Source organism: Stegastes partitus, unplaced genomic scaffold, assembly GCF_000690725.1.
Source record: "Stegastes partitus isolate 25-593 unplaced genomic scaffold, Stegastes_partitus-1.0.2 Scaffold459, whole genome shotgun sequence".
Taxonomy (NCBI): domain Eukaryota; kingdom Metazoa; phylum Chordata; class Actinopteri; family Pomacentridae; genus Stegastes; species Stegastes partitus.
In genome coordinates this window covers 379587-401569 of record NW_007578190.1, presented here as the reverse complement: position 1 = coordinate 401569, position 21983 = coordinate 379587, and the positions used below count along the sequence as shown (strand labels likewise).

General features: G+C 46.6%; 1 protein-coding gene across 1 annotated transcript; it reads left to right on the top strand.

The window, feature by feature from the left end:
- The first annotated feature begins 6116 nt into the window (after positions 1–6116).
- gpr139 (G protein-coupled receptor 139) lies at positions 6117–15745 on the top strand. Its single transcript, XM_008286579.1, has 2 exons — positions 6117–6264; positions 14751–15745. The coding sequence occupies exons 1-2, from the start codon at positions 6117–6119 to the stop codon at positions 15743–15745; spliced, it is 1143 nt and encodes a 380-aa protein (XP_008284801.1).
- Positions 15746–21983: the final 6238 nt, after the last annotated feature.

Genomic DNA, 21983 nt, shown 5'->3' with positions numbered 1-21983 from the left:
AAAGGTAAAAAAGAACTGCAGCATCCGCCGCACAAAACACGTATAAACACACAAAAATAAGCAAAAACACACAAAAACACACATAAACACACAGAAAATACACAAAAACACACAGAAAACACAGAAAACATACAGAAAACATACAAAAACACACATAAAACACATATAAACACACAAAAATACAGTGAAAAATACAGCTAACATCAGCCAGTTTATACAAAAATACACACACGTGCAGAAAACATATAAATAATACGTATAGAGATAGATGCAGGTCTTTTCTTGGACTTTACTCGTCATTAAACTGATTGTACAGATGGGAGGAAATCCAAAGAAGTGCTTCTGAGACGTGCTGGTTTAACGTTTTGACAAAACAAAAGTTTTTTTCTTCATTCTCAACAGTAAAAAGTTTGCATATGTCGTCTATTCATTTGCCCACAAGAAATAACAAATACCTTATTTGTAATATGTGAAAAAATAAAGTGGGAGGAAGCTATTTATGTAATAAATTATTTCATATCGTAACAACTAAGCAGCAGCATAAAAGAGAAACAGGATGATGGGTTTTAAAGGGACACTGGCTGACTTCATGTTCATGCTGCTGCAGGTAGCTCGACTCGTTTCTTATCGTTGGCTGAGCGTTCCTGATGATGTTGACTATTTGGCTGTGATCAAACCAGTTAAAAAATCTAAAGTAACATCTTTACATGCTACTTAAAATGTGCAGTTGAAGTCAGAGTTAATCAAAAGTCTACATTGATCAAAATGAACTAAATATTCAAACTGTAGATATTTATAAAGAAGACAGACACACTGTTCTTGACCCTAGTTGACACCTTCTTAACCCTCTGAGCGAACAAACATACCAGCAGGTTTTAAAAACATCTTGTGTGTGTGTTTTTTTTTTTAAATCACTAAAATGACACCATTTAAAGGCCAGTAGAGTTAAAAATGGAACGAATCCCGATGGAGGTTGATGTACTCCAATGTTCCAGTCAGGAGAATGAACCACATCCGAGCTTAACTTTACAGTCGGATTGTCCAGACGGAGGTCCAGATACGAGGAGGGCTTGATGCTGGAAGGCTCATTAGTTGTTCATAGTTGTGATAATAACTAGTAGGGCTGGTCCCAATAGAACTTTCTGCTCTCTGGATGTTCAGGCCCAATTAATGATGAATATTTGGTGCGGTCGGGGGACACTTCCACCCCGGGGCAGCGCTCTGACGGGGTGGAAGTGTCCAGAACACACAGGCAGTACTTGGCTGCTGATGCTAGTTTAGTTAGCGCTCACACTTCTGTTTCCTCCATCGGTGGCGGCGGGGGAGTGGCAGATACGCTCCACCGTTACCATCCATGTTTACTTCCATAAACACTGAGCACGCTCGCTGCGTGTGACGTCGTCGTGTCCTCTTCTGCGCATGCGGGACACTTTTGGGTCGTATGAAGTTCACACAGCAGATCACATACAAGTCGCATTGAAGTGGAAACGTGAAGGAAGTCACAAAGAAATCCTCATTGAGCATCAAGTCCTGCAGTGTGAACGTAGCCAATTTGTGGGATTGTTCAGTCAGATAATACGCCGTCATCCTGATTGGTGACATTAAATGTCATGTCGGAGTCACAATCCAAGGCTGTCGCTATGTTAAGCCTGTTTTTATGGGTTCTGTTGGGTTTTCCTACAAACCTGTCGGATAGCAGGTTTAGGATTGTTACGGGTCGATTATCAAGTCACGACTGTATTTCATTAAAATCAATTTATTCTACATAAATTTCTATAAATAAATAGAAAACAGCTTGGAGTGATACGATCCCATAAATAAACTAAAAACTCTGCATTTCTGAGCTACTGAAGCGACTCCACTGCGACCAACAGTCATGTGACAAACCTTCAGGGACTTTTTGGACTCAAATTCAAAATGTAAGCACTTCAATGTTCACAGTGTGCAGAACCACGTTTCGTTTTGTTCCAGTAACAACACCTGGAAGAAATGTTGGACATTCCAGATTATTTCAGATTCAGTTACGTGAAGTCGCCGCCCGTCTCCCAGTTTTCTCTCCTTTCAGGCTCAAAGCGAGGAGTAAACTGACTAAGACGGCTAACAGAGCGCTGTACTTATGAGCACGCTATCATTCAGACGTTAGCACCGCTGTGCCTCACAAAGCAACTCAAGCTGTGGTTTATTGTCCCTTTTAGTGCGCTGCTGCATCCAGATCATCCGTGACTATCGTGACAATAACACACGTACGGCTCCGCTTCGTCCTGCTCACTATCTAACCGACTGGACTGACGTGAAACCAAAGGAGATTTCTGATGAGATTAACACAGCAGCACGTGTCTGGTTTTGCACGTTTGTGCATGTCTGTGTGCGATTGTTCAGCTCAGTGAGGACCTGACAGTGTGCGGCCCCCAGACAATGTGTGTAATGATGATGTAATGGGTTAATAACACACACACACAGTAACGACCTGCACAGACCCAGCGCTGACCTCATACATCACCACGGGGGATAACGAGGTCACGTACGTAACCACCATCACCTGCCCCGGTTTAGTGGGGAGGAATAACAGCACATTATAGGTGCACATCAAAAATACCCTCACACACATGTACAGTATCTGATGTCCCACATTAAATCCAGCTGCAAACAACAAGCCAGACACAACACAATAAGGCCTGCATCACAGCACCAGAAGATTACATGTAATCGAGTTTGTGTGACAAGGACCAATGATGATGTTGTATTAAGTAGTGGGAAGCAGGCAGCCATTACCCCTGTGGGGGTCTTTCACAGCTACACCAGCTACTCTTGAAGAATCGCCTTCCTCTGTCCCACATTTCTCTGTGATCAATTCACGTCATCGGGCCATATTTTATTTAACGCTCTATCGTGGAGCTCCCCTCCCTGCGTCCCCTGCAGCTCATTTGCTCACATGTAGCAGGAGAGAATTAAAAGCGTGTGATTGTTGCTTTCCTCTCCGCCCGCCGCTCCTTCCCACGTTTACCGTCTGATGCGGCAGAAACAGCTCAGACGACGTTGGACAGTTTACCAGTCCTTCCTTTGCTCGAGATGCCAGAAATAGAGCTTAAAGCAAGTATAAAGATGCTGTCCACCAGCTCTTTTTTTCCCCACAAGAACCTCTTTCTTCCCGTCTTTCTTTGTGTGAGACTCTTTAATCTCATCTGCCCTCAGGTCCTTATCGCAGCACCATGCACTACCTTTTAAATGATGTACTGTATCTCGCTCAGACAGCAGAAATGGGCAGAGCGTGGCTCTCTGTGTGACTTCCTCAGACCTGTGGAGAGGCGGCGTACAGGCCCAGCCGACAGCCCTCTAAACAGACATGATGCGTCGCTGTACTCGTGCCAAAACTGCTCTGATGCTTTCTGCACCGAAGGAGTCTGACTGTAAATGTGCGTTCATACAGGGAATATGTCACGACTCCGTCTTTCCATCATGTACCGAGGAAGAAGGTGGCAAAATGACTCAGCCACAGGGAGGGAGGTGAGAGCTGAGGAACAAACACCTTCGCAGGTTTATTCGGCACATGTGGCTGCAACTAGCATCAAGCTACAATCCATCCGACCAGCGGCTTTACCCGCTTTATCCTGCAGACGGTTGCAGAGATTTTCCCAGCTGACATGAGGCTGGAGGTGCACACCGGTTCACTACAGGGAAACCTCAGTTAGCCAGTGAACATAGCGCGCATGTTTGCAAACCCACCGGAGAGTCAAGACCTCCACACGTGTTGGAGGAGGCAGTATGTGGCGCTATTGAATCCTGTTTTTATGCCGTTCCATGTTTTACTCACTGTGGACATTTATTTTATTGCAATATACAAGGAAACAGCACAACCACAGCTTTTGTGCAACATGACAAAATAACATATAGATAGATAGATAAATAGATAGATAGATAGATAGATAGATAGATAGATAGATAGATAGATAGATAGATAGATAGATAGATAGATAGATAGATTCTTTGTCTCCTATCTACTCTCAGTAAACACAGCCTGCAGTTCAGCCAATTTGAGCAAAAAAAGTCTCTCATTTTTTCTCAGCGGACTGTTGATTGCAGCTGAGTCGCTGATGGCTTTTTATTTGCACTGACGAGTGCCAAATTTTCTCTTTTTCACCGAGTCTCGGTACTGCAGGTGGTTTATTTTTAGCCGATTTTTAAACAAGACACATGTAATTAAGTGATTTCAGTAAAATATGTCAAAGCTTAGATGTGGATCGTAGAGATGATTAGTTCAAGGGGCGTCAGAAAGTCGAGAATCTCTCTGTTTGTACAGTTTGCAGCTCTGGGATCAGAGGGTTAAAGTTCTGCTGTAACCAGAATGTGTGTTTTAACTGGAGTGGAAGCAGCTGTAGTGGAGCAGAGGTGTGTGGTTTAAATGAACATACGACGGAAAGTCGTGTAAAATGCTACGAAATGATGCCAGTTAGTTTAGACTAATGTGCTAAAACAGCAAACTAGCTAACAGGCCGATGGAGGCAGCAGCAGACCAGCAGCTCGGTGACATTACACGGTTTTGTCAGAGAAGTCTGGAAGTTTAATTGTCTTTATTCTCCGTCTATTGGCAGTGCCAGAACAGTTCCCTGCCCTTGAATCTGTCTTTCCACCGCTGGAACGTTTGTAGGACAACCAATAGGATCAGCCGCTGTCTGATAAGACGCGTGATTGGCCAAAGTCCTCCGTCACCAACCAGATTTTCTAAAGACGGAGCCAAAAGTTTCTGTCAAATCATTTAAATTTACCCAATGACGGTGGAAATAGATACAACCCTTCAAGCCGAGTGCCAAAGTAGATGTACTTATTTTCATTACATTACTGGACTTATTGAAGTATTTTTCTTAACAAATGTCGGCATAGTTTAGAAAACATCAAATATCCAAAGAGGTGCTTGTTTCATTTCTTTCTTTGACCATTGGCTCTGCTCAACTGAAATTTTATGATTCAGGATATTTTCATGTCAATCAAATGAATGTAAAGTCCCAGAAATGTTCGACATGCATCTCCCCAGCAGTTCCACAAATGTTTGCAGAGCAAACACGTCTCATCCGTCTTCACACTAAACAACAAGAGAGTCATTAGTAAAAAGTGACAGATGAATGCATAATGGAAATAACTGGCAGCTGCTGCCCCGCTGTCGACCTCAATCCGACTGATAAACCAGAAATTGGAATGTGAATGCTTGTTTCTCGGTGTCGGCCCGGAGTGCATTGGTACATTTTATCTGGAGATGCAGACAGTTCACACTGCATGGAGAATCAGACGGAGCCGCCAATCCCAGCCCCCGCCTCCCATCGCAAACACCTCCACGCACATGTCGTGGTGGTGCTGGTGGTGGTGCTGGTGGTGCTGGTGGTGGTGGTGGTGGGAAACGTCTCGTGGATGCATGTTTCAAAACATATTTCCAAGACGGATGAACGCAGCTGACTATGCCATCAAACGTTTGCAGGCTGCAAAGAGACACGTCGACCCAAAACAAACATGACAAGGGCAAACGCTCTCTGTCCGACTTAACCGTCCATTTATCTTCCCTCATCTGTCACATCTGTCTCCTCATCAGTTTTATTATCTCTGTCCTCAAACCTCCTTCTCTCTCTCTCTCTCTCTCTCCTCCCACCTGCTGACGCCGCCGCTCTCTTCCTTTCCCTCCATCTCCTTCCTTCTCTCCCTCCCTCCCTCCCTCCTCCTCTTTCCTCCTCCTCCTCCCGCTGTGCTCTCGACTCGCTCTCATTCCCCCTCGCTCTCACACTCAGGCAGCATCCTCCCCTCTCCACTTCTACCTTCACACTCACCTCTTCACGCCTCCCTCTCAGCTCCTCTCGCCGCCTTCCTCTCCGTCACCTACTAACACATATCATCTCTCACATCTCCCGGTCTGTTGTCCTCCTCCTTCCCTCCTCCATCTCTTCCCATTCCTTCCTCCTTCTCACACACTCAACCTTGCTGTCTTGCGCAAATGCACGCGTACAAACACTCATGCTGATTGGCATCCAAGGACAGAGCACCCTCTCTCCCAAACCGGCGACCAGGCGCTTTGATCGCGTGGTCGGGCTTCTTGACACTGAGCTCAGCTGAGGAAGAGGACGAGGAAAGAGGCCATGGAGCACAGCCACATCTTCCCTGTTTTTCCCCCAAACGGGAGCACCTGGAGCGCGGGGCAGAATCCCTCCGAGGTTGCCCAGGGATGCCCCCTCGGACCACTGCCTGTCATCTACTACAGCATTCTGCTCTGTCTCGGCCTGCCCGGTAAGAGTGTGTGTGTGTGTGTGTGTGTGTGTGTGTGTGTGTGTGTGTCATGTGTTTGTGGCTGAGCATATGCACGTCTCATTCTGTGTTAATTTGCTCACATTTCTAAATTGGAGCCTGCATCGCTGGTTTGCAGGAGTTATGCTTTGCATCTTGATTTGTTGTCCACTTGTCTGCAGAACTGAGTGAGTGCACCGTGCACGGCTGCTCCTCGGTGTCACTCTGTGCACACACACTGTTGATTTGTCATTCTGACCTTGTGGCTGTCACCCGTGCATGCATCCCTACCTCCTATGTATCTGTCTGCGCCTGTCTGGAGTTTCTTGGAGATATTCGAGCACAACAAAGAGAAAAAGCAGCAGCTGCATGTGCACAGCATTACTGAATCTCTCCTGATCCACATTTTGCAGAGCTCCAAAACAAGAAATCACAGTTTTTTTTTTACACGTGTGTTTGCATGACAAACTGTGTGAGCGATGATTCAGGCTTTGACCTCAGGGACAGATGTGTGGCTCTTGATGACCTGAATTAATGATGCCTCCTACTTGTGTCTTTACCACTGAGTGATTAGTCCATTCACAGTCACTGTCAGACCCATTTACTGCCTCTGTCCCACTGTGTGATCTATGAGCGCTGACCCGGTCTCACACGGAGAAGCAAAGCGGTGTGTGTGGCTATAAAACAGAGCTGGAGGTCAGATGAAAGAGGAAACAGTGCTGATGCCTCGTCACAATCTGCTTTAGCCCATCACCAGAATACTGGACTAGTCAAACAGCATCACGCACGACTGCCAAGTTGCATTATTTACCACAGATTTTGAGAAGAACGGTGCAAACAAGCAGTGACTTTTAATGTCGCATTTGTCCTAATCCCCAAGATTAACCAGCACTCTGAAGCCCTGAACCCTTTTCCTCGATAAGGACTTGGAGGGAAGGAGATGTTATCAACCACATAAGCTGTTGTGGTTCAAAACAAATCTGCAATGCAAAGTGAAAAGCTTTTGTGTGCCAAGACTGCAGTTGCTCCAGAGGTTTGCAGGCTTGTAAAAGTCTGTCTTTTTTGATCAGATCTCCCCTAACGATTTCTCCTGGACGGCAGAGCGAGTCCTGCAGCTCGGTCTGCCGTCGCTTCCTCTGGAGTTTTATTTGATTCTGCTGCTGAGTCGTCTCCACAAACGATGCCTGTTTAATCACGGAGTAACAATAACCTGAGAGCGCGAGGCAATCTTACAATAGTTGTCTGAATTAATGGAGGAGTTGAGTGCAGCAGCGAGTTTGACTTCTTCAATCATAATGACACAGCTCGCTCCACTCAAGCTGAATCATGAATGTTTCATGAGTGCAGCATGTGTGAGTAGTAGCAGCGTGACCTACAGACCTGCACAAATGAAGCACTGGCGGTGGAACGGAGGCTGTTATTTTGATGATCAGACGGCGTTTCATTCGTAGCAGCAACAGGGCTTCAGCGAGAGACCCGAACAAACTCCCTGACCTGCAGACAGAGCAGGGTCGAGAGGTTCGAGGGGAGGAAAAGCAAGATGAGGGAAGGTGATGAGAAAAGGGATTACGCACGTCAAGTGGTGGGAAGAGATTACAGCGTGACCCCGGGAAGTGATGAACTGGATAGTCTGCACAAAAGACGAATGAACGGGGAGAGGAGGACGGCAAGGACACCCAGAAGAAGCAGAACGGTGGAGTTAAGAGAGAGAGATCAGAGCACTAATAGAGAGAGAGAGATTAATAACAGCAGAGGCAGCGAAGTAGCACCTCTGAGCCCTGAGTGGGGCTGCTGCAGACGACGGAGCTGAAACCAATTGCCACATTTTTAATTAATCGCTAACTCGCTCTCCCTCTTCCCCTCTCTGCTCACCACGCCACACCGCCTGAGAACAGACGTGTGGCCGCATAGCAAACAGCACAATGAAGGAGCTGCGTGGCTCGCTGGGACGAGATGGAGGTGAGGCCTGCTGCGTGTACAGTACAGAGCGTCCGCCGGCCGACCGTCGGCGCCGTCGCAGCTGTTTCCCGTGAAGTCGGACGCGTTTTAAACCCCACTTCCTCAGGTGGTTTATCAGCCGAAACAGAAGCCTGAAGTTTGCCCAAATACGTCTGCATCGGAACGGTTTGCGAAATGTGCTGATAAGACGTCTGTACTGCAAGATAGTGCAGCAGGACACGAAGCCACTGAGCAGATGAAATGGAGTTCTAATGCAGCCAGTAATTAACAGTATATAAATGACATTTAGCCGGCCGTTAGGCTGACACAAGAGAGAGTTTTACCCAAACAAACAAAAGAAAGTCTCGGTGCAGTGAGTCTCTTGAGATGCATTATTTTCTTTGATGTCATGTCACAATAAACCAACTCCACTGCAGTTACTGAAGTACTTTAGGCTCCCAAAAACTTGATAAAGACGGTGACTTTCAGCCAAGTTTCAACCAAACCTTCTAAAAAAAATGTTCTTTCCTCTTATGCACGACAAAAACAACGATCAGTCGAGTGTGTTTTAGGTTTTTTGCAGCTTTCAGTCGACTGAAACCGGCTCCGGTGTCGTCGTGTGCTGGACACCACGAGACAAACTGGTGACAGCAAGTAGTTGTTTGGAATCGACGTGTGTGTGCACACGAGAATAAACGCACACATTCAGTCACTTAAGACGAGGCTCTCGGGATCCATCCTCCACCTGAGCACACAAACCCGAGCGTGTTCACGTCCTGCACGTCCACCTGCCTGCTCCTCACAGTTTGTGTCTGTTCAACAGTCGACGGTGCGACAAGTTGGAAAACATCTGCAGCTCCCAATTACCCGCCCATCCAAGGGGAAAAGGTCGGGAATGTTCCACGCTAACAACCCCTTCTTCCACATTGCAGTGTAGGCCAGGTGTCAGCCGGCGCTTAATGAAGAGATGGGCCTCATCGATTTCCAGTTTGAACTATCGATCTATTCAATCTCCGCCAGCGACAGGGCAGCTGTGACGGGACGGGGGCTTGTTAATAGATCCTATCGTTCTGAAAGTAATGGTTGAGATTAGTCGGAGCGAGCTGGAGGAAAGGATGCGGCGGTTTGTGGGGGAAGCAGCTCAAATGGAACGAGGTTGGGATGGTGAGTTCAGTTTAAGGAGGGAGACGAGGCAGAGAGGCCGGGGGGAGGCAGCAGAGGAGGGAGGTGTTGTTTGAGGCAATAAATCAGACGTGCAGTGACAGAGCCGACTGGTTTGTCATTCTCTGGACAACATAAATACATGGATGTGAGGATAGTTATAGAGCTGTGATCTGGACATTCCCCTCATTTAGCCTTTCTTCGAGCTCAGCTCCGTTTCTCTCCTCTCCCTCTTTTGTTGTTTTCTCAGAGCTGAAAATGTGAAAAATGGTTGAAGACGACCCAAGGGCACATCTTTAATTGTTAGCATTGTTTACGAGCCCTTTAAACGTGATGAGCAGCGTTTGTCAGCGGCGTCAGCCTTGATGCGAGGACATGAGGACAGTCATCTCCAAACCTTGACTCGGAGCGGCCTGTCTGTGAAATAGATGGCTGTTGAGGTGAGCAGGCAGCAGAGCACCGCAGTGGCATCGATAACAGCAGCAGCACACAGGCCTTCTTCTGCTCTCAATGTGCATCTTAAATATCACATCTCGTTCTCTCTTTTTATTATTAATCTTGCAGTAAGTTTTTCCCCCATAACCCGCAGCTCACACACTGATCTCTCAGTGAAATCTTGATTTGCAGCATCAGGGTTCTGCTTCGATTTGATGTGAATTCAGGCTTTAAAAACTGTCAGTAAAATCTTTTTTATTTTTTTCCTTTCTCTGTTGCTTTGTAGCAGGAATGAGCGCCTGGTTTTTGTTCTGGAGCATTAAGGAGTCGCCCTGCTTTACGTCCGGTCTGACACTTACAGAAGACAAAAGAGAAACGGTTGTCATGAAGAACAAAGTGCCTGTGACCTTTGAAGCCAGCTTTGATATTCACCCCTCTCTGTTTCCTCTATACGGCTCTGTCTGTCTAATCCTGCCCTCCATTCCCGCCTCGTCACGTGCTCTGTTTTTAACTCCCTGACCTTCCCTCAGACCACCGTTTCCTTCACCCTCCATCTATTTTCTCATCCCTCTGTCCTCCTCTGGTCCTATTAACCTCCAGATAAGCCATCGAAGCTTAACCTCAATTTCCTCAAATGATAGAACGGAGGGAAAAAAATCTTAATTGTAATGCCGCGATGCTCCGTCTCTTTACGGGGGACATAATATCGTTTTTACAGCATTCTGCCTGTTTTCTACGGGGCCCGTGAGACAGCCTGAGGACGGCTCTGGTTCTGAGGGGTTAAACTGTGCGGCGTGTCTGTCGACAGCCCGTCTGATGCGTCCCTTTAGCGGCGGGATGAGTCAGCCTCGTTACACACCTCAGGGAGCACGCTGTGCCTTCTCTTTTCCCGCTAAACAACGTCAGCGGCCTCGTCCCTCGTTATATTAGAGGAGCAGCGGGGGGAGCGGCAGCACAAAAGCACTCCCACACAAATAGACAAAAGGATCACCCCTGCAAACACACACACAGGCAGACGGACAAACACACAGCGGCCCATTATCTGCCCTGCAGGTTATTCTAATCCCCCCTCAGCTGGAGACACTTATGTCGTCTCTTTGAGAAAAAGAAAATAGGAAAAGATGATGAAAGTTTGCGCGCATTTTTGTGTCTTCTGTGCAAACCCTGCCTGTGCCAGCTCGTTCCTGCCGAAGCCCGAGACGACGCAAAGAGCAGGAGTCAATTGCAAAGAATGGGCAACCCAGTGGCAGGTGGCTATAGCTAAATGGAAATGTCAAGCTCGCAGCAGATCCCTTTTGTTTGTCCGTGGAGGGCCCTGCCTCGCTGGGGAGCTGAAACAGAATAAAGCTCAGCCAGTGACAGCCAACACCTCACTGTTTCCCTCCGCTCTGTTCAGCAGTTTGTGCACAAAGAGAGAGACAGTCGCAGAGCTGATGGGCAGAGATACAGTACAACAGAAGAAGAGAGGCGGTGGATTAAAGGGGTTGGATTTGCCGTGAATCTCCAAACTTCTCCTCATAGGAACTGATAAGAGGCTGCAGCTGGATGGGAGACAAAAACAAAATCAACATATCCCTCTGATGGATTGAACACATTTATTTCCCACAATGACGCCTCAGATATGAAACCTGTGACCACCTCCTGCACCTCAGCCTCCAGTCAATCTTCAAACAGCAAAAGGAACAAAGGCTCACTTTGAAGAACAAGAAAATAGGTTTTCATCCACAAAGTCCCAAATGTCTGTTGACTTTGCTCCTACATTACCCACAATGCAACTTAACTCAGATTCAGCTTTCTGTTGGTTTCGTTCAGCTTCTCATAATCAGATCTTCTGGACAAACTGTCATTCGCAAGTGAGACATTTGTGTGTCCAGACATGTCCGATTCGTGCTGGTTGCTGTGGTGACGGCGTAGTGTTGCCGGTGACACCGCTGAGATCTCTTGATAAATTATCCTCTCGGTTCCCTCCAGCGTCGCCTGTGCAGAACCCCCACCCTCCAAGGTGCCAGCAGACAATTACTTTCTGTCTGCGGACCGCCGTCCTCCTCGCTGTCCTCCGTGGCGCTCTGCTAGCAGCAGCGTGGATTCTGCTCGGCACTTCCGTCGCTCCGGATTCGACGCCGTCTTTGTGTGTCGCATTGTGAGCGACACTTTGAAATGAGGTTTTAGGGGCCAGAGCGCCGGCACCGAAACGCACCTGCAGAAATCCGATTGGAATTTTGAACAACCGTTTCCCAACATCAATCTGGAAATGCTAAAAAACCAGACTTGAGCTGTCATAGTGATGCTCATCAACATGGTTTCCTTTCAGATATAACGTCCATGTTGCTGAAACACAATCATGAAATTATGAACTCAAAACACGCAAAATAAATCTGCATGTCGTGGACAACTGTTGTGGAAATTTGCTCATTAAACTCTTTGAAGATTTCATATTTTCTAAAATATGGAGACCAACAGAGTTCATCCAGACGTCCTTTTATAGATGCACATTTAACCCCGTCATCAGTGTCTGTGCCAGATAACAACGGCTGAGTCTTTATTTCCAAGAACAAAAACCTTTCAAGGCCGTAAACATCTTGACCTTCAGGCAAGTCTTTCACAATTGTGCCGAGCTACATGAACACGAACATGAAACAACAACAAACGTAGATAATAAACGACAACCTACAAGCTCCAGATTCAACTTTTCTTTCACACAGAACCGTAGTCATGACACCAAGGGTTGATATCAGACTCAGAAATATTTAAACCTCATGATGCTGATGGTTCAAGTTTAAGCTAAAGTTTGAGCGAAAATCCGAACGGGGACGAAACAAAACCAGCAGCTGAAACGAAAGAATCGACACCACAGTCAGGATGGGGTTAACATGAGCCGAGGAGCGGTTAGCGGTTAGCGGCTAGCGCTGTGTGCAGGCGACTGAACTGGTTAAAGGTGTCGTTCACTCCGGCTTGTTGAGTCTCGTAAGCAGCTTTGACATCTCATTTATGGTTATTGATAGATTGGATGTCAATGAATTGGTGCATCCCTAATGATCTGTGTGTGTGTGTGTGTGTGTGTGTGTGAGTCTGACATGTGTTTGTGTGTGTGTGTGTTGTCTGCTGCACATCTTCAGTCATTATCTGGAGCCAGCTTTGTAATTTGTAATCAGCTGATAGCGGCTGAGGCTGTGAAGTGTGATGTACCAGACTCTGAGCTGCCATATTTAATCCAATCCCAGATCTATTACTGCAGAGGGCACACGCACACACACGCACACACACACACACACACACACACACACACTGCACGGACAGTGACGGCTGCTAAATGCATTAATGTCTGTGAAGCTATGATGCAACGTCAGAAAGATCTTTGTCTGAGGAAACAGACTGGACGTGGCTCCGACCTGCAGCAGCAGCAGCTTTGACTGGTGGAGCTCGGTTCGCGGGTACAGCGCTGTGTGTGCTTTTTAAATAGTCGTTAGCTAATAGAACAAGTACAGCATGAAACAGGAAGCTTTGGATAAACTGAAAACGCCTCGAATAAAGTCTTTGAATTTACACTTCATGTCCCATGTGCATTGAGAGCAACAGCTTGTCTGTTCACGTTCCTACAAGAAGAATGAACGCCTAAATATATGAGAAACTTTCCCAAGATTGCCCTAATGAGACTCCAACCAAAGTAAATATCAGACACCGCTCACATCCGACAGCTGTTATGGCATCAGTGAAGAGCCGGACTGTGGTCACCTGAGCGCTCCTCAGTCACCTCCGATTGGGAGAAACTATGCAGATGTGCTCAATAAAAGCTCAGACAAAGCGAAGAGATGCCAGTTAGTTCAGACGAGTTTGGCTTAAAAACCATCTTGGGCTGGACTGGATTCCTCCCAACACCTGGTCGCACGTGTTCACACTCATTAGATTTGCTGTTTAGCTGAGTTAAGCCTGTATCTTGTTTACTGTCTCCTCTTGCTTTGAACATGCCAGAAATTTTGCCAACGTGGGAACTTGGGAATAAAATGCAATATGTGGCGGCAGCAGCAAGCGATGCTACTCCCCTTGAAAGAAGCAGCAGTGAGATAAATCACATCCAGCTCTTTGTGTCTGCATTCTTTCAAGCAAAAAAAAAAAAGATGCCCTCCTGGACTCTACAGCTGTCCAGTGGAAACAAGACAGGATAAATGAACGGCGACAGAAAGTTGGCAACCTGGATGAAAGCGTATGACGCCACATGTTGGGGATGTGGGGTAAAGACTGGAAGACGGAGGCAGATGGGGAGTGATGGGGCGTCCTTGTGCTGTGCTTTAGGAGCTAAATTGCCAGCGGCAGGATGGCAGGCAGTAGTGAACTCAGCAGATTGCCAAACCCGCGACGCTGCACCTTGCCCTCCTGTTTTTGTTGTGGCTTTACTCTTTATTAGAGATAACGATTTGGCCAAAGGCAAAGGCAGGTGCTGCTGGAATTACACAGCAGGTGCAGATGAACTGGACAGAGAAGGGAGGAATAAACAGGGAGAGGACTCCAGAGCTGGAGAGCTGGACGAACATGCCAAACACTGTCTGGGAACAATGACAGAGTTGGATGTTTTTGCATATAGTGGGCAGAAGCTGGAAGAAAACAGCACAGGGGCAGAGAGCTGGCTCAGCCTGGACGTGGTTCTGGTGGTGCTGCTGATAATGCTGAAACATTATCCACCCGATTCAAATCCTCCTCGTTTCTGTGTGTGCTTACCGTGTCCAGCTTGTGCTAGCAGCTTCCGTACACGTGTTGCTGGCAGCATCTCTTCCTGCTCTGCATCTCTGTTACTGTCTGGATGTGTGTTACCTCGTTTCAATTACCTGCACACTAACACTCAATTTCTCTGTTTCCCTCCCCGCCCTAACCTGTACCCATTTCCTTTTCCCATCTCATCATACTTTTTCATTTCCTCTGTCTCCTTTCAATCAACCTTCCTGCACCCGTCCCCCTCCTAGCGAACATCCTGACGGTGGTTATCCTGTCCCAGCTGGTGCTGCGTCGTCAGAAGTCCTCCTACAATTACCTCCTGGCTCTGGCGGCCGCCGACATCCTCGTTCTGCTCCTCATTGTTTTTGTCGACTTCATATTGGAGGATTTTATCCTGGCCGCGCCGCTGCCTCCGTCATTAAACAGCGCAGTGCAGGTCCTGGAGTTCTCCTCCATCCACACCTCCATCTGGATCACCGTGCCGCTCACCATCGACCGCTACATCGCCGTTTGCCACCCGCTTCGCTACCACACGGTGTCCTACCCGGCGCGCACACGCAGGGTGATATTCGCCGTGTACGTCGGCTGCCTGCTGTCGGCGACTCCGTACTACTGGTGGCCTGAGCTGTGGCACAGCCTGCCCGGGGTCGGCGGCGGCGGCGGCGGCGGCGGCGGCGGAGGGGAAAGCAGCAGAAGAACGGTGGCCCAGCATGTCCTGGTGTGGGCCCACTGCACCACCGTCTACCTCCTGCCCTGCACCGTCTTCTTCTCCCTCAACGCCGTCATCGTGCGAAAGCTGCGCAGGCGCCGCAGCTGTTTCCGTCTGCGCGGCTACTCCACCGGCAAGACCACCGCCATCCTCCTCGCCATCACCTCCATCTTTGCAGTTCTGTGGGCGCCGCGCACCCTCATGATCCTCTACCACTTCTACTCGCCTCCTCCGGCCTCGCAAACCGCCGGCCGCCTGCTCCACATGCTCACCGATCTGGCCAACATGCTCGCGCTGCTCAACACCGGCGTCAACTTCTTCCTCTACTGCTTCATCAGCAAGCGTTTCCGGGGCATGGCGGCCAACGTGCTGCGGGCGCTGATCCACTGCCGGAAGCAGCCGCCGCCGTTCTACGCCAGCCACAACTTCTCCATCACGAGCAGTCCCTGGATCTCGCCAGCCAACTCCCACTGCATCAAGATGTTGGTGTACCAGTACGACAAAAACGGGAAGCCCATCTGCATTTCCTCCTGAGCCGCCGTCAGTCACCGGGGAACATATTTGGGCTTTGTCTCCGTGACGACCAGCTTTGCCCACGTGGGACTCTTTAGAGGCTTGAAAATGTCAACGGGTCCAGAGAGGGAGCGCAGCGGTGGCAGGTTAGCGAGCTCTGAGCGATAACAAAGCGGTCGGCTACCGAGCTGGAAAAGCAAACAGCAGATGCGAGTTTGGTGAAGCCTCTCGTGCTCAATAAAGTATTCACAAAGCAGCGACCGGCGTCAAATAGATGTTGACTGTTTCCACCGTGCAAAAAAAAAACAAAAAACCCGAGTGAGTGACTGATGCTGCTCACACACTGATGAAGGGAAATCACCACCATCCACCACTGATTATGAGCCACCATTCGCTACATACAGAACAACCACATCAACCCCTGGTGAAGCATCAGATTTACGACGGTTCTGTTCTGGATGCTGCTGCCAACGACGAAGAGCTTTGAACAGCTGTGTCTTTGTCTGCTGGGAGTCATTTCCAGAAAGCAAGGAGCCAGTCAGAGTCTGGCCACTAAACATCATCTCCCCCCCAGCGCTGATTCGCTCAGGCAGCACGTCCACCGTCCCTCCAGCAATGTAAAGCAGCTCCGTCACCTCCACGTTGACATGCAGAGGAGTCTCGAAGGCACGCTAAAGAGTCCTTTCTCCGACGTTCCACATGTGTGAGTTCATCGCAGCAGCGCAGGTCAGCTACAAGTCGGCGCTCGCTGCAGAAGTCATCGTAGGACAAGTAGGCCCTCTGCTTATTGTTGGTTCAATATCTATTAACGGTAGACTCGACTGTTAACGTAGCTTTGCAAAAACACAAGACAAAAAATATGACTTGGAGTCGGTGTGGATCCACGGTGTTGTTAATCTAGTCATGACATTTCCAGAACTAGGACGAGGAAATTTCTGCAGTTGGTAGATAGTCCTCTGTTAACTATTAATGGTCCTCACTGTTACCTGGGTGAATATAACGAATGTAACTCTTTAACCCTTTAGATTTCTAAGAAACTGAGACAAGAGAGAGACAGAGAGAAATAGAGAGGACGGAGCAGTCAGCTCTCCCTCCCTCCGGCTTGTTTTCTGCAGCAGTGAATCTGGTCTCAGGGCCGCGGTGACACATTTCATCTCTGCTCGTTCTGCTGCTGGCTGATGGCACTTCAGTAACACTTTATACCCAAACACAGTCACGTACATCAAATCTGTGTCAGCGCTGCCTGGTAACAAACCAGGAATCAGAGCACACACACACACACACACACACACACACACATATACACCTTGCACTGTATTGCCCACAGACAGAGCACACTGAGATCAATGCACATCCATTCTGCAGACACCTTGGGGCATTAACGGGGTTCATCTATCTGGTGAGAATGGAGCTGAGCCAAAGGGCAGATTTCTGCTAATACCTGCCTGGAGGGATCAGGCGCATCAGAGCTTTTTTTTTTTTTTTCTAAGGCTTTAAATCTGATGAATGCTCGGCGTGTCTGTCGTAGCCGATAAAGTCGTGCCCTCCAAACTCCTGTTCAACACTCACATGTTTGAGACGCTCGTGGGGGGCGACTGCCTCTGTGTGGTTTCTTTCTCCTGAACCGACTGCTGAAGCAAAACTGGATCAACTTTAAAGATACAGAGCGAGAAGCAGCAGCAGCAGCAGCATCTGTAGGCCGGCTAGCTTAACAGCCAAATTTGAAAGACTTTCACAAGATATTTGTGTTTGAATTTCCAAATTTAACAAATGTTTCGATAACGGAGGTCAACTAGAAATGAGTTTAACCCTCTGAACGCCGAGACCGCCTGCAGGATTATAACAATGTCCTGTTTAGAAGGAATCCTCGAGCTGCTCACATGTGACTCTATCTATTCTCTTCAAGAATTTGCAAAAAAACTAAGCCGAATGAAAACACGTTCTGTAGGAAAAACAGAAAGATCTGTGCTTCTCTACGTAACCGTGAAGCCGTCAGTGACCTCCAAGAGTCACGAGACAAAAAATAGAAACCAATTCAAAACGTTTCTGGTGTGTAAAGCCACGATTTTACTTCCAGTGTTGGCTGTTGTTTCCAGGTTTTGTCCGTTTTTCTACAACAAACAGTCAAAGAAATTCCACTTTTCTTTTTTTTCCCCATGTACTGCACAAAACCAAAAAAAAATGTCTGAGTTGTGTCTGTGTGCTGTTTCCATGGAGGTTCGTGCTACTAACATGTGAATAAAAATGTGACAGGAGCAAAGAAACACCAGAAACTGCTCAGAGTTCAGGAGGTTAAACACTTTAAGGTTCATCTAAATTCATACATTTAGTTTTATAATCCATCCATCAGCTATACCCGCGTTGTCCTGCAGAAGGTCGCGAGCTGCAGCCTGCACGCTCACGCTGCCCGTGCACGCTCATGCTGCCCGTGCACGCTCACGCTGCCCGTGCACGCTCACGCTCCTCGTGCACACTCACGCTGACAACCGGTTTATAATATTTAAACCCATTCTGCATGACTTTGGATGGAGGGACACCCAGAGGAAACCCAGCAGGTGTACTGAGAACATGCACACTTATAAACTAGACATGACATTTATAAATGATAAACTCATTCAGAACGAAATGTGCCGGGAGTTAAAACAAAAAACAATGTGTTCGTGTCACATGATCAGAATTCAGCTGTTCAACCGTGAGCAAGGACGTGATTTATAGTAAATACGAGTTTATTACGTTTACAGTTTATAAGCTTCCAGGTTGCACACGACACCAACCGAGGACATGCAGGCGTCAGTGGAAAACCACAACGCCGCGAGTTATCAGGCGAACAACAGGCGCTGAGATGATGTCGCTCTGAACGTTAAACCCAAACTTAGGAAAATAAAACGGCATCATTTAAACACATCTACCTACGCTGCAGTTAACTGGATAGAAATGTGACCGCCCAAAGCACCAAAGTGCTTCGCATTGCTACTTTCCATCCCGTACGATTTGAAACTGGTAATAACAGACTTTATAGTCACATTTCTGAGCTGTGTTCAGGTCCAGATGGACGTAGCTGGTACGATTATTTATTTTTTCATAGCAGGAGACGTAAGTAGGATAAACACTGAAAATGCTTTGAAAAAATAACCTCATGGAAACGCCTGAATGAAATTAAAAAGCTTAGAACATAAACTTTCTCCAGTCGTCTCGCAGGACGGCAAAGCTTCAGTCAAACCTGTAACGGTTCATAAAAACAACAAGTACAAACAGCAGACTGACTCCTGAGTGACTCGGTTCAGATGGGAGCTATCGCCAACAGTGTGAGAATTTAAGCTGTTATTGTAAAAAACAACATTTCCTTCGATTTCCAAGCGCAGATTGCAGCTGTTTGTTTTTCTGATTCCAGTCTTTTGCCCTCAAAGATCACTTGAACCAGAAATAACCTCCTTCTTTAACTTCCAACCTCCCGCTGTTTCATTTCAATTGTGCGCTCAATTTCTTTTTTCTTTTTTTTTTTGCTCTCCCAAAATGATTTTCTTCAGAGTTTCCAGTTGAAGGAGGGAATCGCTGCCACCTGCTCCTCACCTCCTCCCACTCGTCCCTCTTCGCTCCCACTTTGAGTCAAAAGCGCTCAAAGTTAATTCCTCAAGTGTCCTCTTTGCTCGTTAGCTGAATACCGCCGAGTCGTTTCTGCTGCGTGTGCATACTGAGCGTATCGCTTCGTCTTTTGTCATCAGAACATTGATCCGAGCAGTTGGGGACCTTGACGTGTAGCTGGTGGACGTCGAGCATTGTTTGATGGAGACGAACGGCCAGAAGGTCGATGATCAGAAAGCAGTCGGCGAGCTCCTTGACCCGCGCTCCGTCACAGTCGCGCTCGGCGGGACGTCGCATTTACATTTACAAATATATGCTTTAATACGAATCAATGTGGCCTAATGAGCGCGCTGTGATCATTAACGAAGTGCTAGTTTCTGCTGCAGCCCGCGGAGCCGCTGCCAGATCAATGTTGCCATGACATTCGTTTCACGTGTTAACCCGGTCCAGTGTTTCCTTCATGGTAATGTGACATTTGTGCGAGAGGCGGCGGCTCGCTGCCTCCCGGCCTCCGGGGACGGAGGCGGGCATGCCGGGAAACCAAAGCGGAGGGATGAGCCGCGGGTGGACGGAGTGTCACATGCAGGTGTGGCTTCCCTCCACGTGAGGCTGTTTGTGTTTGTGAGGGGGCCGAAAAATATTCCCCCCGTTGTGAGGACAAAAAAAAATAAATCTATATTTTCTGCAGCCAGATATTAAAAAGATAACCAAACACAAATCAATCAGAGGGGAAAATTGTATTTTGGCTCCGTGCTCAGACTCCTCTCTGTCTCTCTCCTCCACCTGCTCAGTGTGTGTGTGTGTGTGTGTGTGTGTGTGTGTGTGTGTGTGTGTGTGTGTGTGTAAATAAAGTTCATATTAGACAGAAAAAAAAGGCTTTACAAAGTGTTTGTGCCATAGGACCTGTAATGTATAAAAACCAGATATGTATTTATACCCAGTCATGATGAATATGATCACATACAGCACAGTGTTATCAACATATATCCTTGAATGTACAACTGATGCTTCTAGCATTTCTGTTGGTATTTTTCTGATTGTGATTTTCTACACGATAACTTTTTGGAGCAGTCTTTTACCTCTTCATGGCAGTGTTTCAAAGCTGTGTTTTTTTGATCGTACCGGAGTGATTGTAGGCTTGCATAATTCAGGTTTTGTTTTTTGTTTTCTCCTCCCTCCTAATGAATGTATCGGCTGTGTAAAGAGTACGTACTACTGTGCTGTGAGAACGTATGCAGAAAAGTGTTGGCTAATATTTTTGATGAACTAAATAAAGACGGGTTGAGATAAAGAGCTGCTGGTGAACTGCGTGTTTTGTTCACGCTGAGAACTCTTACCTACGGCGGTACAAGTAGAATACTGTGTCTTTTATTTTAATGGGACATATTATTTTTATTTTAATTTTCTATTTTATTTTTTTATTTTCACTGTGTGTGTGACAAATAAAGCTTATCTCGAATCTTGAAACAATATAGGAAGACGTGTGCAACTAAATTCATGTTTAAAGTCGTATTAATCTAAAATTATGATCTTTTATAGTTTTGCCTCTTTTTTTTTTTTGTCTCACAGAAAATCGCAATATTGAATTCGACTAAAGACTGTTTTGCTGATAAATGTGAACCAGCTTTGCTCTCTGAAAACAGTTTACTTTAAATAAATATTCTTCAGATCTCCGCCGTTGCCGGTGCGCTTGCTCACAGGAATCTTTGGCTTTGTTGGGTTTTCGGCTTCAATCGTACCTTTAATATTTAAACTAGTCCATTAATTTGTTAGAGTAGAATTTAAAATCATATATTAGGTTTTTAACTATGATATCTGAACTGTTTAGGTAAGTTCACACAACAGATAATACGACAGAGACTGAACCTTTATTGTATGTGCAGCAATGTAATGTCAGGTATCCCCGTTTGTTTGTTTGTTTGTTTGTTTGTTTGTTTGTTTGTTTGTTTGTTTGTTTGTTTTATTTGCAAACATTTAACAAAACATACAACAGAGTGAAGTGAAAAAATGAACGATCAAAATAAGAAATACCAAATTGTTATTTTTGTAAAACAATGGAAGATAATAGGGCTGGCCACAAGAGGACTAAATAAAAACAACAACAACAACAAGAGAATCGGTCACAGCTGGTTGGCTGAATGTACGACGGAGAAATCTGTTGCTTGATTGTATGGATGAGTGAAATGTATGAAGTTTAAGGGAAAAATCGTATGTAAAATAAATATCAAATAAAGAAAAACTAATAAGCAATTGAAGAAAAAGAAAACAAGAAGAAAAAAAAGAATAATCATGGTAGACATTATTTGTCAGCTTGGGGGCTCATGGGCATCAGGTCTAGGGCTCTGAGAGGAAGAGGGTCCAAGTGGCTTCCAAATAACGAGTCTGGTCTTGGAGAGGTTTTTTCCATCGATACGTGTTCTGCAAGGATGTTAAGCCAGTGTGTCCCCGTTTGTTAATGCTTGGATTCAAGGAAAACGTCATTGTTGAACATTTCCCAGTCCTTCGTTGTGATTTCAAACGCTAAATCAACATCCATCAAACCATCAAAATGTACTTTGTTTTCATATTAATGAGCCAAATTACAGAAAAACTTCACGGGAAACAAAAACAAAGAGTTGTTCTAGATTTCGTCACCCTGGACAGAATCCATCCATCATCTCTACACCTTAATCCTCAC